Here is a 17,258-nt window from a genome sequence, read left to right as displayed (position 1 = left end):
TTTAAGTAGATTACTAACTGAGGGAAGAACACACCCTTGTTGGGATCCCACCCTTGGGCGGATCTCCTAGTAATCTGAAGTAATCTCTGTAGATGAGATTTTATCCTTGAGTTAATCTCCTGGAGGAGTGGTCTTACCTCTCTTTGTTGATTCGTCAGTATTCAACCCACCTTTATGTCACCGCCTTATGTGACTGCTATATAAACTAAGACGTAAGCTCGTAGAAGGGAGTCAGAAGCAAGAGAGCTCGGGCTCCAGAGATCCAGAGTCAGAGCCAGAAGGAGAGAGGTTCCAAGATTGGGGCCCAGGAGAGAAGGAGGCAGAGAAAGACAGGAGTGAAGAGGATTGGAATAAACTACTATTGATATAGACCGGCCTGGCCCTCGTTTCTTCTTCCGTCTGCCCTTGGCCAACAGCCGTTCCGATCCAGGCCACACACAGCGGCTCAAGAGCACTGAACGCAGGCGATGAGACAGTGCCATCCAGTGAGCCCGTGAACACACAACCTTAGGCGTGATAAGATTTTACAGATCATTCTGCCAGGGATCGAACCCACATCAGTCACAAGCAAGGCAAACACCCTACCTAGTATATTATCTCTCCATCCCACAATATATCTTTTTTTGTATCCTAGCTTTTTTTTTTCTTTTTGGGTCACACCCGGTGATACACAGGGGCTACTACTCCTGGCTTTGTACTCAGGAATTACTGCTGGTGGTGCACAGGGGACCATATGGGATGCTGGGAATCGAACCCGGGTCGGCCGCATGCAAGGCAAACACCCTACCTGCTATGCTATCACTCCAGCCCCTTTGTATCTTAGCCTTAATAAATCATTTATATTGGGGAAGAGGGGGAGTTCTTATACTCAGAATTCAAAGCGCACAAATAGATTCAAAAAAACCTAGGAGCCAGGGACAGCCCTGGGTTGAACAATGTCCCCGAAGAACTGGAGCACATTACTCATTTGCATGAGGCCCCAAGTTCATTCCTCAGCACCACGTGTCTTGCCCCTCCACACCACCTGCTGTGCCCTCGTGACCCCAGAGCCCCGCGGTGGTGGTAACCCCCATTATCTCCGGGCCTGAGCAGCACATCCCGGGGTCCAAGCGTTGAGACAGCCATCCTAGGCAGCCTGACCCAAGAACCTCAGGAATAGCCCCCAGGCCCTCTCGCACCCCCACACACCAGAGACCCAAGTCTGCCTGACTCTTGTCGTCACATCTCAGAGCAAACGTCCATCAACTCAGTTATTCTGGCGCGATGCCTCTTTTCACCTCCTCTCTGAATTATCTTCAGAACTATTTTGCCTGCTATCATCCTCCCTTCTCTCCCTCTGTCCAGTTTTTGTTTTGTTTGGACCATACCTGCCAGTGCTCCAAAGAGCACGGGGCTACTCCAGGAGAGATGTCCAGGAGTCCATTGTGGAGGGGTTCAGGGAAGTCCTCGATGCCCAGGCCTCCTGGGTGCCAAGCGTGCGTTGCAGTCTCTTAAGCTCTCTCCAACTCCACTATTACTCTCTTTACTTTAGTCCTCCACCTTGTTGCTGAAAAACTCTTTCAAAATGTGAATTTTTTTCTCCCGTAGAGATATCTATGTTAAGAGGATATTTAAGCCTCCATTATCCAATTCCAGCCTGTCACCCAGTTTGCTCTTATCTGCTCTCACTATCAATACCTGTGCATAACTTCTTGTGTTTTGCATACAGTTCTCCAAGCACCCTGTTTCATGCTTTCACACGCTCTCATCTCTTGGTTTCTTCTATCCTTGTCTGTGTCACAGCATGCACGCAGCCCTGAGCATAGTCTTTCCAGCCCAGACTGCTGTAAGCTTTTAAGGAGCAGAACTGTCTTGGTCTTTGTCCCCACCACGTAGCACAATGCTTGTTGCCAGTAGATGGTAAGTAGAAATCTCTTGAGGGATTAATTTCTGGTTTGGACGGGTCAGAATGTATCAAAGAAGTGAAGGACGCTAGAATGAACCTGAATCGAATTGGAAGTTCCAACAAAGAAGGCCAAGAGAGGACCAAAATCAGAGCTACTCATACGAAAAGGAAATAAAACCCAGTATATCAGACCCAGCCACATGCTTTTCATCAGGTATGAAGCCATAATAGCATATATACCAGCTTTCTTTTCATATATACCACACCCATAAGAAAAAAAATCGTTTCATGGTAAAATTATTAGCAGAAACTTAAACCTTTCTTAAAAATACTCTATGAAGTTATTTTCTTCTCTCTCTCTTTTTTTCAGAGGGAATGGGAAAAACCAAGAGCTAAGATGAGCAATAAAAAGATTATGAATGTACAAAATATTTACATGTGTGTAGCATTTAATCATATTTAACTTTATCATTGGAATTTGAAACCATGGGTTTCCAAGTTAGACAGACAGGCTTGAATGACTTAGGCGTTATTTATCATCTGTAAACCTGAATTTCACAATACTATATACATGTTTGCCCCAGGAATTACTGATAACCCAATCTAAGATAAGCACTTAGCACACTCATGCCATATATTAATCACTCAGTAAATAGAGGGGGCATTTTTGTCCTCTTTCACTTCTTTCTCTGCTGCTGGCAACAGTGTTGATAAAATAGGTATTATATTGATAAACTTGGCTTGTTTTAAAGAACTAGTTCCAGAATTAGAGTAAATAATACTTTGCCCATCTGAAAATATTTCAGTGAACTTTCCTATTAAATTTTAATAGAATATGGCAAGAATTTTATGATAGTGTAATTTCTTTAAAGAATAGCTTGGCAAGAAAACAGCAATTCCAAGGAGGAATCGATCAGTTGCCCTTCTCAAACATAAAAGTGTATTTCCTTGCATGTGGACTAATTATTTTATGGAAAGTATGAAACACCGCCACATATTTTAAAGCTAATAAAAACTTCAAATTAACTAGATTTTTGTATTTAGAAAACATAAATTATTAATAAAATTCACCTTGTTGAGTCAGGGTATTAAAAAAATAAAAATTGAGCAGTATCATGTGTCAAGATAATAAAGATAAACATTGCTTAACAATTGCGACAATACCTTATTACAAATTTTGACTGTTAACAAAATCAGAATTACTGTTGGGGTTCGAGAGGTCGCTCAGTGGGCATGAGCTATAGTGAAAAGCATCGGGGGGGGGACCCAGGTTTGACCGGTGCCTCCACATGGCCATTCCCTTAGCAGAGAACCAAGAGCAGCCTGAGAGCACTGTCCACTGAGGCTCCAAAACCAAAAAGAGAACACCCAAAATAAAGCAAGATGCACATCTCACATTGATACCCAGTCCACACACGTGTCTCGATCTGCTTGTCCATATGTGTGCATGGACAGCTAATGTGCATCTAAAATTATTTTCACAACCCAGTGAAGACCCTCACCCTGTGTCGCACATCTTCTTGGTAACTTTTCTATTCTGTATTTCTTTTTCCTTCTTCAAGTGCTGTCACCCCTGGTGTGAAATCACTCGGAGAGCAATGTGGAACAGATTTTCTTCTCCTTTATCTCCTCGTTTCTGTGCCAGCCTTACATAATACCGCTTTCTTTCTATTAGTGAAAAGACAATAACAAATACTGGCTGAAGACTTGATTCTGGGGCCAGACTCGAAGTTTTAAAATTTCATTTCTGGCCAGGAAGTAGCTCAAATGACTGGAACACTGGAACGTATGATTTTTTTTAATTTTTTTATATTGGGGGGCGGGGATGGGGGACCCACACCCATCTGTGCTCAGGACCTCCTCCTAGCTCTGCACTCTGGGATCACTCCTTATGTGGTGCCAGTGATAGAACCCAGGTTGGCTGCATGCAGAGCAAACACCCTACCCAACTGTACTGTTGCTCCAGCTCTGGAACATGTGGTTTACATACAGGAGTGGCACCACTGGTCCCCCAAGTGTCACAAGGAGCAACCCCCAAGTATTTTGGCAGGCATAGTCCCCAAGCACCATTGGGTGTGTTCCTAAAACCAAAAATAAAATAAAATCTCATTTCTATTCACCACTAGCTTTGTAAACTTGGATAAATTATTTCTCTGGACTTCAGTGTTCTCAATTGTAAAATATTTATTAAGCTCAGAATAAAATAAGTTTTATTGAAACATTTCCTAAGTGGTGAGTGGCTTACTTTTTAGTTACAAAACATTATGTTTTGTAACATTTAATAGGGGAAGAAAAAAAAAGACAGCAGGGGGAGAAAAAGTAGCTTTTCAAAACACCAAAGACAAGATGTCCCAGAAGGTAAAGCTCCTGCCTTGCATTCAGCTGCCCCTGTTCAATGCCCACCACCATATGTGGCTCCCCCAGGGACCACCAGGGGTTCACTCTGAGCACAGATGCAGGAAAAACACTGTGCCCCCAAACAAAACTCAACAGAAACAGCAGGAACCGTCTGGAGAGCCACCTACTGTAGTCTTCCACCTCTGAGGTCTCCAAAAGATGGAACTATGGAAATGAGTGAAACTCGTTGATTGCCAAAGGCCTTCGGGGAAAGTACTCAACAGGCTGTGCTCAGGAGGGTGAGAGGGTGAAAGCTCGTGATAATCACACTCTAGTGATGGGCACAGGGCGTTAGACATTTGTCAGAGCCCATGGAACGCACGATTCCTAGCGTAAACTGAACAGAAGCAATGGATCACGGGTGATAAGCATGTTCATTTTGTTTCATCATCTATGTGTGTCACAGATGTTGAGGCTTCCGGGGACATGAGGGGGGAACAAGTTGTGAAGTTGGGGAGAGCAGTGAGTCTGCAGGGACACCGTACATTCACTCCAGTTTGCTGTAAACTTAAAACTGCTGTAACAAAGAAAGAAGAGAAAGGGAATGAAATCAGAGAACTCTGGAGAAGAGATAGGAGAAAAGGAGAGGTTGGCGGGGAACCATCACCGTGGCTCATTTTCCGGAGAGGGATTCTTGGCCCCCTTATCTCGTGCAGTTTGGCAGTACTTGCAGCTAGTAGAACCCCTCTCCACCCCACCCCACTCCTCCCCCAGAGAAGATAGCCCCCCACCCCCAGTCTAAACATGAGTTACTCCATGGGAAGGGGGGCGTTCTGGTCCGTCCTTCACACCCGACCGAGGTCACCAGTTGCCCCCACGAGCGGCTCTCCGGCACGGCCATGGCCCCCGGAGGCACAAGGACTTAGCACAGAGAGCCACCCGCTTGGAGCAACCGCGCCAGTATGCCTGCCCAGAGGGGAAAGGGTGTTGCTCCATTCGCCCAATCCTCTCGGGAAAGAAAGATGGTGGCCGCACGGGAGCCTTGTGGACAGCAGGTTTGAGCCGGGGGTGGTGGGAGCGGCAGGGACCTCATGGGAAGGGGGGCGTTCTGGGCCGTCCTTCACGCCCGACCGAGGTCGCCAGCTGCCCCCCACGAGCGGCTCTCCGGCACGGCCACGACTCCAGAGCACAGAAACCAATCTCTTAATTATCTGACTTTCAGTAGAAATACTTCCAGGGTTAATAAGTAAAATAGCAGAAATCCAAAACCAGACATCATTTTATTCTTAAACCCAGCTGTAGAAAGCAAATCATTTCACAACGCTGTTTCAGCATATCTGATTGGGGGGAGGGGGGTCATAAACTCTAAACAATAATTGTGCATCTTCTATCAGAAACAATGTATCTAGTCAAAGTAGATAGAGTATTAACTAGAACTCATCTGCCACACAGGAATTGGGAGGGGTGGGAGGTGGGGTTCTATTGGGGTTCACGGTTAAAAATAAGTATTGGTAAAGGGAAATGTGTTTGATACTTACATGACTGAGACCTAAACCCGAAAGCTCTGTAACTTTTCCCACAGTGATTCAATAAAGAAATAAATTATAAAAATAAATAAATAAATAAAATTAAAAAAAATAAACATGAGTTACTCTCACCTAGGTAGCAGGACTTACTTTTTTTTTGTTTTTTTTTTTTTTTTTTTGCTTTTTGGGTCACACCCAGCGATGCACGGGGGTTACTCCTGGCAGTGCTCTGGGAACTATATGGGATGCTGGGAATCGAACCCAGGTCAGCCACGTGCAAGGCAAATAAATGCCTTACCCGCCGTGCTATCACTCCAGCCCCCGGCTTGCTTATTTTTAACAAGAGAATTCCAAGGAGGCAGTGTGTTTGTTGTGTGTGTATGTCGTGCTTTTTTCACGTCTCTCGAAATTACTGTCCGTTTTGTGGCTGCACATGACATAGAGTAACTGGAGATGAGGCCTAATTAAATTAGTGATGCATGCTACAGTTTCCTGAGGAAGACAAAGCCAGGCGGCTGTTGAAATAAACAGCGTTCATAGGTAATATGTGAACATGTCTAAAAACAGCAACCGAAATGGCCTTTAACGGGGGTAAATTATTATTGTTGCTTTTCTGAACTGTATTTTAAGGTTCTGATGTGGTGTTACATAGAATGCAACACTCTTATTCTCATCATGATGAAATGTATTTGTCTACTCAGAAGGGTTGATTTGTGACATGGACAGAACATTTGCTTTTATTGTAGTGACAGCAATCTGTCTAACCTTGCCAAGTGCTTAAACCAAGAAGCCTTTGTTACAGCTTATTCTGGGGATAAGAAATCCAATCCATGGATCCTGGACAATATGTTAGAAATTGTTCTTTTAACCATACTTTTTATAGGTTCAAATGCCTGTTTATAAGAATGTGTATGTGTGTGTGTGTGCGTGTGTGTGTGTGTGTGTGTGTGTGTAATAAATGCCAAACACCGTTGCAGTAAGGGAAAACAAGGACTTATTTTTAATAAGTTATATCCTGTTTATACTTCAAACAAATAAGATAGTTTTTTAAATTTTTTACCCAATTGGCTGTGCCTTGGTAATTCATGAATCACTTTTTTTCCCCCTTCATCGAAGAGCTATTAGAAGATCCATCCCCTCCCCAACCCAATCCAGCATTATTAGACAATTGAACCACACTGAAATGAATTTCTCAGGGGTAGCTCTGATACCCAAATTTAAAACGCCCCAAACTCAAAAATTCTCTTCACTGACTCTAATCTCCTGCTCTTCCAGCTCTCCCAGTTCATTCATCCTAGTTAATCTAGACTTTGTTTGTACTATGACTAGGCCCAGACTCATAAACTCTCCATAATTTTCCGATCCACCAGGTCCCTCCTGCCGGCCCCATTCTTCTTACCCAACACTCAGCCTTATCATTCACCAAACACTGCCTTCACTGAAGGCTTCCTAATTGCCATCATTCTCTTCTCAGCCTGCTCCATCTATGACAAAGCTGTATGGAGATATTGTAGCTGTTGCAGAATTTCTTTCTTTGCTCGTTTTTCCTCTCTCCTTCTATCTCTTATTGTCATCTTCTACCTGAATTCAGCCAGTTGCCCTTCCCCCCGTTTTTCTACCTTGGCAGTGATTAAAACGTACTTTTAGGACTAGAGAGATGCTCAGTGGGCTAGAGCATGTGCTGTGCTTGCAGGAGGCCTAGGTTTGGTCCCCGGCAACAGATGATTCCCCATGCACTTCCAGGAGCTACTCCCTGAGCACAGATTTAAAAGGATCTTCTGAGCACCTTTAGGTGCTTCACATTCAATAGGATTGAGATGCGGCTCCTAAATTATCATTCACATTTTTCCTGTCCTTTTGAATGAGTGGCTCAGTTTGGAAATTACTGCTTTCGAATGAAAAGACAGGGCAGGGCTGCTCATGTTGGATCTCTAGAGATGTTTACCATTCTGTGACATGATCAGAAAGATTAGGCAAACTGGGTGATTGGAAATCTCTCATATGATACACACACACACACACACACACACACACACACATATATATAAAACCCAGAAAACTACTCTACATTAAGTTCGATATATCAGGGCTGCATTTTGTCCCTCACTTTTTAGAAAAAGAGTTCCATTTCTAGAAGTTTCCTTGAGAGTAACTCAATAAGACGGGGGATAAAACCTGTATTTTTTTGATGAAGAAAATGTCAACACCTTTATATGTTTTTATGAATTTTAACACTTTTTTTTTTAGATTAGCACTCAAGTGTGAGTTAAATTGGGCTGCGAATCAAAATTTATCACGATGAAGCTGGGATAGTGTCTCGGCAGCAGAAGGCCTAGCGTGCGTGTTTCACCCCAGTGTTGCGTTTCTATGAATCATGTATAGTGTATAGGAACAAAGGAGGAATAACAATTCAATAAAATGTTGTGTCATGAGTTTAGCCCTGAGTCATTCATTACGTATATGATTCCTGAGTCACTAATTACTAAGGCTTTCCTATAAGGAAAAGATTACTAACAATAGGCAAAGTGAATAATTGTGAAACTTTTGAATACTAATTATTATAGTTGCAGAAAGCTTTTTTTTTATTATTATTTCATTTTGGGCTTTGGAACCACACCCGGCATTTCTCCTGGGTCACTCCCAGAAGTGCTGCTGATTAAACTGGGATCATACAAACCTTACACTCTCTATTATCTCTGTGGCCATTCAGATATTTTAAAAGCATATTGAGGAACTAAATTGAATTTCTATTAAATTTAAATCACATTTATTTCAAAAATAGAAAGTAGTAGCACTTTTCAAAATAGGTACATACTTTTTTTCATGACGATATAAAACACATTTGCTTTACAGGCTTACAAACATTCACCAAGAAAGTATATTATTAAAACTGCCGGCACTGTAGTTTTCATCATCCAGAGAGGCAGGAGTGTGTTGGCTCTATATTATATCTCTCTCTTTTTTGTTTCTTTTGGAGTTTGGTTTTGCATTGTTTTACTTGGGGGCTGTACCCTAAGGTGCTCAGGGATCACTCCTGGCAGTGCTTGGGGGACCTTTCACAGTACAAGGGATCGAACCCACGTGGGCCGAGTGCAAGGCTATTGCCCTACCCACTGTTTCATCTCTGTCCCCTCTTATATATCCTTTTCAAAGTAATTTGCTTTTTTTGTCCTGAATTTTATTTAAAATAATGAAAATACTATGCATATAATTGCCATCATAAGAAAAAAACAACTAAAATGATTCAGATGAATGACTGCTATTATAGCTTTATGTAATTGAAATGAGATTTGGTAAGTTTTAAACAAAGCTCATTCAACACTACAGCTAAGTATAATTTATAATTTCCCGTGATCCTTCCCTGCCATCCTACACAAACACACACACACACACAAACTATTTGCACTTTGAAACACAAAGCAACTTGTCAGTTCAGTTTACTCAGTTAGGGTCATTTCTGTGAAAACAAAAGTAAAGGCAATTGTTTGATTTAATTGACTAGTGAAACTGGTTATACAGGTAAGTGGAACTTAGTTTTTTTTTTCCAACTGCTTATTTGAATGTCCATAAAGTAACTTAGTAGAGTAATAAGATTCCAGTGATATTGTAATAGATTTTAAAGGATGGTTTTCAAAGCAAGTAAAAAAGAACACTAAAACCCAAACTATAGAAAATATTCATGGTATTTTTCCTTTATGTCTCTGCTTTCACTGTAATGAGTTGTGTCTCCAGAAGGAAGTCTTCTTTTCTTTCACTATTCATTTCCTCTTCCTTGAGGAATTTATTTTTCTAGATTATACTCAGTATAACCATGGGAAACTTTTCGAATGCAATTTAGATAAATCATTTAAAGAACCTTTACAAAATACTCCTCAAGCTGCAACCAGATATACTTGCCACAATTGCTCAGCCACCTCCTGCCTTCACTTTTCTCTGCATTAACCCGGGCTTCCTTATTGGTCATTCTAACAGTGATTCATTCTGTCCTTGATTCCTTCTGCTTCCCACTCTAAGTATCCTGCTGCCCTCCTCATGTGCTTACCTTCAACTTCTGACTGCGGCTTATATGCGTTACATGAATGGAAACAGGAGAGGAAACATCTGTTAAGTGATAGGTTTATTTATTTTTAGTTTTTTAATTTTATTTTATAAGGTTGTTGACATTCACTATTTCAACACCAGTCCCACCACCGCCATTAAACCTTCCCACCACCTTATTTGAAATTTTCCCACCACGATCCAAGCCTGCCTGCCTGCCAGGGACAGATGCTAGATAATTTATTTTCTATTGCTTATTATGAATATTTATGGATATCATGGGGTCCAGAGACTTCTATAGGGTTCCAATCCACTTTGAGATTTATTTGGGAGTCTCTGGATCAAGGCTGGTGATGCACTTAAATATCGCCCAGATTCCCAGTTCGTGGGCGTGACAACCAGAACCCGAGAGGGCAGGAGACGGAAAGGGATGAACTGTCCCCGCCGCCGTGTGGCCTGGAGTCTTCATTCCCTGCTCCCGAGTACCTGCGTTTTTCTCCTAGAAGTTGTGGACACAAGAGGTTCTTCTGGAGTGGGCGGAGAGAGGACACCCGCGCCATCTGAGGTGCCCTGGTGGGATCATATCGACTCAGGGTCTGGAGAAATCTCCAGCAAGCTCCGTCTTCCAGAATTCACTGCAGAGTCCAAGTGATATGTTTAGAGAGTAATAAAAAGTTCTACATGTGGCTCTAGTAAGTGTACTTCACTTTAAGCAGCAGCCAGAGAGCCACCCCATGGCTGTGTCCATGTTTTGTGTAGCGGAGACCTCGGTCCATCCATCCCCAGGTACCACAAATGGCCCCTGAGCATCACTTGGAGCAACTCTCCAGCACAGAGTCAGAAGTAGTCCCTCACCCACCCTAGGGTGTGTCCCCATTCCCTGCAGTAAACATAAATCATTTCTTAGCTGAAAAACAGCATTTGAGCTTGTGAACATTTATAGAGGTTAGATGAAGGAAAGAAAATTGGGAGGAGTTTGAAGGTACATTCAGCAGTACTGTGGGTTTTCCCAGCTCTCTGCTGTGCTCTGCTAAGATGAAGATATTTTTTCCCCTGAAGAATATTTGGGTGCTGGGAACATAGTTTAGCAGGAATAAGCCCAAAGCACAGGTGGGGGTGCCTCCCAAATAAACCAGAACAAAAAAAATTAATTAAATTCAGTGGGGGAAAACAGCAGTAATTTGTAAGCATATATACCATGCAGAAACTTTTTTAGCATTTTTATATCAGTCAAAAACTGATAATGTTCGATTTTTATTTTAATTGAACTGAGGTACATTGACTTAGTAGCAGTCTTGTAACCATTACAAAGGAAGGCTCTAGAGAAATAGCTCAAAAGGTGGAGCACATGCTTAAAACGTGAGTTCAATCCCCTAGGTTGAACCACATCCCCTCTCCATAGCACTGTCTGACATGGCCTTGGTGTCCCCCCACCCCACCTCCCAAAGAACCGCACCACACCCCCAATAAAATTAAATTAAAAATACTATTACACCAAGAAGGGAGGCTAGGTTGAACTTCATCAAAATTTAAACCCGTTGTGATCAAAGGACATGATTAAAAGAGTTAAAAGTCAATGCTCAGGAAAGATAAGGGTATTTGCAAATCGCATGTACAATCTCCGTTATATAGGATACATAAAGAATGCCTGTAACTCAGCAAAAGCCAAAAGAAGCAGACAATCTGATTAAGATGTGGGCAAAAGACATGAATAGATGTTTCTCCAATAGAGGCATCACAAATGGCCAGTAGTGCATGAAGTAGCTATGGGAGAGGATGCAGGAAAGGTAGAAACAAATTTGGGATCTGACTGTGGAACAATGCAGCTGCTGAGGGGGGCAGTGACCAGCTCCTTGACAAAGTAATGTCGGGTCTTGCATCTGTCGAGGCCTGGATTCAGTTCTGGCGGGAGAAAGAAGTGTGAGAGTGAGATAGTCGAATACTACATGGCCCACCTACTTCACTCTTCTAGGCAGACTGAAGACAAGGACTCATATTTCATGTCAACGTTAGTCATCATGACCAGGAAGTGGAAACAACCCAAGTATCTATCCATAGATTTAATGAATAGGTAAAATGCATTGTAATCCTCCAATGGAATATTATTGAACCATAAAAAGGGAGGAAGAACAGATGTACCAAGAGTAGCACACAATATTTGATGGAATTTAACAAACATGTTAGTAATCTCTTGTAAAAGGGCTTAATGGTTCCAGGGTGAAATACAACAATCTTCACATACTTTCCTCTAAGGAAACTTGTATACACTGTCCTCCCATTGTTCATTGATTTGCTCAAGCGGGCCCAGTAACGTCTCCATCTTGAGACTTGTTGTTACTGTGTTTGACATATTGAATACGTCATGGGTAGCTTGCCAGGCTTTGCCATGCAGGCGAGATACGCTTGGTAGCTTGCCGGGCTCTCCGAGAGGGGCGGAGGAATCGAATCCAGCTCTGCCGGTCTGGCTATGCGCAAGGCAAACACCCTACCACTGTGCTATCACTCCAGCCCTAAGGAGCGATAGCACAGCGGTAGGGCATTTGCCTCGCACGCGGCCAGCCGGGCCGACCAGCGTGCGATTCTTCCACCCCTCTCGATATTCGATATGCCAAACCATATGCCAAACCATATTTGATATGCCAAACACAATAACAACAAGTCTCACAAAGGAGGCGCTTCTGGGCCCGCTCGAGCAAATTGATGAACAATGGGAGGACAGTGCCACAGTGCTACCTAGAGGAAACTTTATTGGTCCATTTTTAGTGGATTATTCATCACAAGCAATACAAAATTAATTGTTTCGGTTCTGCTTTGGGGGGCACAATTTGGGATTTGGTGTGGAAACTTTCAAAATATAGTAGTGGGTAGGAAGGTGCAATGGTGATGGGATTGGTGTTTGAATATTAAATGTAATGAATTATTGTGAACAACTTTATAAAAATAAAATAAAATTTTTAAAAAGGGAGGGAGATCTAATACATAGCATAACATGGATGAACCTTGAAATCATCATGTTAAATGAAGCGAACAAACCCAAAATGACAGATAATATGATTGTACTTATATGCAAGAGCTACAGGAAGCAATTTCCTAAAGTAGAATACTGACACCTGCAAGAAACAGGAGGAGGCTGGGGGGGACGCAAGGCAGAGTGTTTTGCTAACTTTGTACAGTTTCTGTGGCACTGAAATTTTCTGAAAATAGTAGTAGTAACTACCACAAAATAGTAGTAACTGTACAAAAGGTGAATGTACTCAATATCTCTGGATGGCATTCTTTAAAGTGATTAAAATAGTAAACATTTTATTTTTATTTTAACCGGTTCTTTTTTAGTTCATTAGGCTTAGTGAGGAGCTGGAGCGATAGCACAGCGGGTAGGGTGTTTGCCTTGCACGCAGCCGACCCAGGTTCAATTCCCAGCATCCCATCTGTTACCCTGAGCACCACCAGGAATGATTCCTGAGTGCAGAGCCAGGAGTGACCCCTGAGCATCGCCAGGTGTGACCCAAAAAGAAAAAAAAAATTATGCATAGTGACTTAGATAAATAAATATAAATTTCAAACATAGAAAACGTAAAGCCATGAAAAAATATTAAATTATGATGTGATTATATCATTTTGAGTAGAAATTAAGCTTGAATAAAAGAGTTTTATTTTTAGCTCATGAATAGCAATTACTTTGTTTTCTTTGGTTTGGGGGCCACACCCACTGTGGCTGACTCCTGACTCTGCACTCAGGAGTCATTCCTGGCAATGTAGTGCAGAGTAGAACGTGAGCTGCATGCAAGCCAAGCGCCTCACCAGCCATCTTGCCTCTCCAGCTCAGAAGAAATGCATTTTTATGTCACATTCTCTCACATCAGCCCTTGATTTGAAATGTGTGTGGGCCCCAGTATGAGACTATTACCCAGGGACAATAAAAATGAGGGCCAGGAGGCCTGACCCACAGTTGGAAGCCTGTCGCAAGTGGGGGAAGAGGGAGAGGGCAGCTAGGACAGAGAAGGGACCACTGTGACAACGATGGTTGGAAATGATCACTCTGGACAAGAATTGAGTGCTCAAAGTAGGTAAAGGGATATACATCATAACCTTACAGTACCTGTACCACACACCATAATGTCACTGTCACTGTCACTGCCCTCCCGTTGATCATCGATTTGCTCGAGCGCACCCAGTAACGTCTCCATTGGAGACTTTGTTGTTACTGTGTCTGGCGTATCGAATACTCTCAGTAGCTTGCCGGGCTCTCCGAGAGGGGCGGAGGAATCGAACTCGGGTCGGCCATGTTGGCTGCGTGCAAGGCAAACGCCCTACCACTGTGCTATCGCTCCAGCCCACACACCATAATGAGCGAGAGGAAAGGGGTGGGGGGCAGGTGGGCAGGCTGGGGGGTGGGGACCAGAAGCAGGGAAACTGGGAACATCGGTGGTGAGAAATGTACACTGGTGAAGTGATGGGTGTTGCAAATTATATGACTGAAACCCAATCATGGACAGCTTGGTAATTATATCTCATGGTGACTTAATAATAATCAAAAAATTGATAAAGTAAAGAAGCTAAACTTGGGTGGGGGGGATGTGTGTGTAGGCCCATCCCAAGAAAATGATAGCAATATATATTTTTTTAAGTTTTGTAATTGAAGCACAGTGAGATATACAGTTAACAAAGTTGTTCATGATTGGGTTTCAGTTGTAATGTTCCAATCCCTATACCTTCACCCGTGTACACTTCCCAGTTTCCTTCCCATCCCCACCACAGCCTACCTCTATGGTGGCCACTTCCCTCCCTCCCTCTCCCTCCCTCCCTCTCTCTCTCTCTCTCTCTCTCTCTCTCTCTCTCACTCTCTCTCCTTCCTTCCTTCCTCCCTCTCTCCCCTTCTCCCCCTCCCTCTCTCTCCCTCCCTCCTTTAGACCTTACGGTTTGCAATACAGATACTGAAAGGTTATCAGGTATATCCCTTTACCTACTTTCAATACTCAATACCTATCCAAAATGATTGTTTCCATCTATTATTGTCATACTGTCTAACTGCCCTTTGCCCCCCCCCCACACACACACACACACACCCTCTCGTGGCAAGCTTCCAACCATTGACCAGACTTCCTGGCCCATTTTTCCTAGCCTTATTTGTCACAAATATATATAATATATATTCATATATTCATTATTATTAATACTATTAATATGATCATCATCACTATGAAGAATCACCGTTCGCTTCAGTCATAAGATAGTCTGGAGAAGTCCCGTGCTCACCGCACTTACCCATTGTGCCCCTATATTGATGAATTGGGTAGGGGGGCCACGCATGGCAATGCTCAGAGGCTGCTCACAGTGAGTGGCTTGGGGTCTCTGCTTGCAGTGTTGTGGGGGGACTGTGCCATCCCAGGGTTGAACCCCGATCTCTCTCGGGCAGAGCACTTTCACTAGCCCTTGGTGCTCTCTCCCCGCACGTTTTAATTTTCAAGCATGCAAATTTATTCAGGAAAACCTTTTCAGGGATGCATGGAATGGAAAGTTCCGTCCTGTATCTTTACTAGAGCATTTTGCATTATTTTGATTTCTGGTAAAATGGGGTATTGTAATGAAATTGCTCTTGTTTTTAGCTTGACCAGGCCAATTCTCTGCTAAACCAAGCCCAGCAGCCTTACCGGTACCTCATCGAGTCAGTGCGTCAGAGAGATTCGAAGATTGATTCACTGAAGGAGAATATCACCCAGCTTGAGAAGGATGTCAGGTATATCGTCTACACATCTTTCATTTGAATTATCCGTTGTAAGCAGAGTATAGATGTGAACAAATTATAAAGATTTTTTTTTTTTTTTGCTTTTTGGGTCACATCCGGCGATGCTCAGGGGTTACTCCTGGCTCTGCGCTCAGAAATTACCCCTGGTGGTGTTCAGGGGACCATATGGGATGCTGGGCATTGAACCTGGGTTGGCCGCGTGCAAGGCAAACGCCCTACCCACTGTGCTATTGCTCCAGCCCCGAAAAAGTTTTAATAATAAGGCTGTGTTGAGTGTAGCAGGTTTAAATTTCTCCTAAGAAATCTAGGCCTCATGGCTTTGAGTGTCCACATTCCACCTTATGGCCGAGAGTCTTAGCATGGACTCAGCAAAGCCATACATACGTATATGAATAAGGCGTCCTGGCACAGGTGCTATTGCTGGCAAGGTAGGTCTGCTGGGACTCAGATCTACTCCTACATCAGAGGTCAGGTGCAGTTCCAGGCAGCGCTCAGAGGACCATGCAGTTCCAGGGATCAAACCTGGGCCTCCTGCAGCCAACTCATTCTCCCCAGACCTCTGAGTTATCTGCTCAGCCCCCAAAATGACTTTTTAGACAAATAAAACATGCACATTTACTTAGATTCTTGTTGACTTTGCCAAAGAATTTTAAGATTTTTTTTTCTTCCCCTGACCATTTACGTGAAGTAACCCATAAATTACCTAAATCTAAATGCATGAAATTCCTTCCACCTCTTTAGATTGAAAGTGTTTTCTCACACAGCACCGGAGGCAAAAGATTTGCCCCATTTAATAATCTTTCAAATTTTTTACCTGTTTGTCTATCTTATCATTTTAGTCCTTTAAATTGCAATATCAGAACACTACTAGGTTTAAGTTAAAAGGTTTTATTTCATGGGTGACTTGGTTAGTGACTTAGTTATATGATTTTCAGATGATAAAAAGTTGTTCAATTATTAATTTATAAAACTGAAGGCATAGAAGTAGATGGAAATTAAAATTGTTAAATTTGCCATTGAAAACTTTTATAAGCATGAAGAGGAGGAAAAATACATAAAAATTTAACAGGAAAAAGGGGCTCACAATTACCTTCAAATAAGCTGATTCAGATATTTATTTCATGGGATATGATGATAACTGAAACTGTATATTAGTACAGGTGGAAATGATACCTATAGGAGAGAATTATAAAGGTGAATAAATTCAACGTAAGAGTAATTAAGCATCATAGTACCCGAAACAGACAGCTTTGTGCTAAGTACGGCCAAAACTGGGATTTGGAACCATTTGCTAAGTTTCTATTTTTAACCATTATGCTCTACTGTCTCCCTATGTTCTATTCTGATTAAGGGATAATTTTTTTAATTAATGTAACTAAGAGAAGTTTAAAAACTAACATAAACAAGTAGTTAAAAGTGGAGCTTGGCAGATAGAGAAGAGAGCACCAAATAAAGGGTGCCGTGAGGACCCTCCCAGGGTGGGAGAGGCATGCTGAAAGTGGTCTATAGACCAAACATGATTGCCATTCAATGCCTCTCTTGCAAAACACAGTACCCAAAAGAAGAGAGAGAGAACAAGGGGGAATACCCTGCCACAGAGGCAGGATGGGACGGGGGAATGGGGAGTGGGGGATGCTGGGACCCGTGGTGATGGATGACGGGCACTGGTGGAGGGATGGGTACCTGATCATTGTATAACTGAAACCCAAGCACAAAAATTTGTAAG

General features: G+C 42.7%; 1 protein-coding gene across 1 annotated transcript in view; it reads left to right on the top strand.

The window, feature by feature from the left end:
- The window catches only part of PIBF1 (progesterone immunomodulatory binding factor 1), a 195,526-nt gene that overhangs the window by 130,210 nt on the left and 48,058 nt on the right, over positions 1 to 17,258 (top strand). The window contains exon 15 of the mRNA XM_056109817.1: positions 15,393 to 15,523. Coding sequence (XP_055965792.1) covers positions 15,393 to 15,523 — 131 coding nt within the window. The remainder of the gene's footprint in view (positions 1 to 15,392; positions 15,524 to 17,258) is intronic.

The sequence above is a fragment of the Sorex fumeus genome, unplaced genomic scaffold (assembly GCF_029834395.1).
Source record: "Sorex fumeus unplaced genomic scaffold, SorFum_2.1 ptg000008l, whole genome shotgun sequence".
Classification (NCBI taxonomy): Eukaryota; Metazoa; Chordata; class Mammalia; order Eulipotyphla; family Soricidae; genus Sorex; species Sorex fumeus.
The sequence above is the reverse complement of the archived record's forward strand: the minus strand, read 5'-3'. Positions and strand labels throughout refer to the sequence as shown.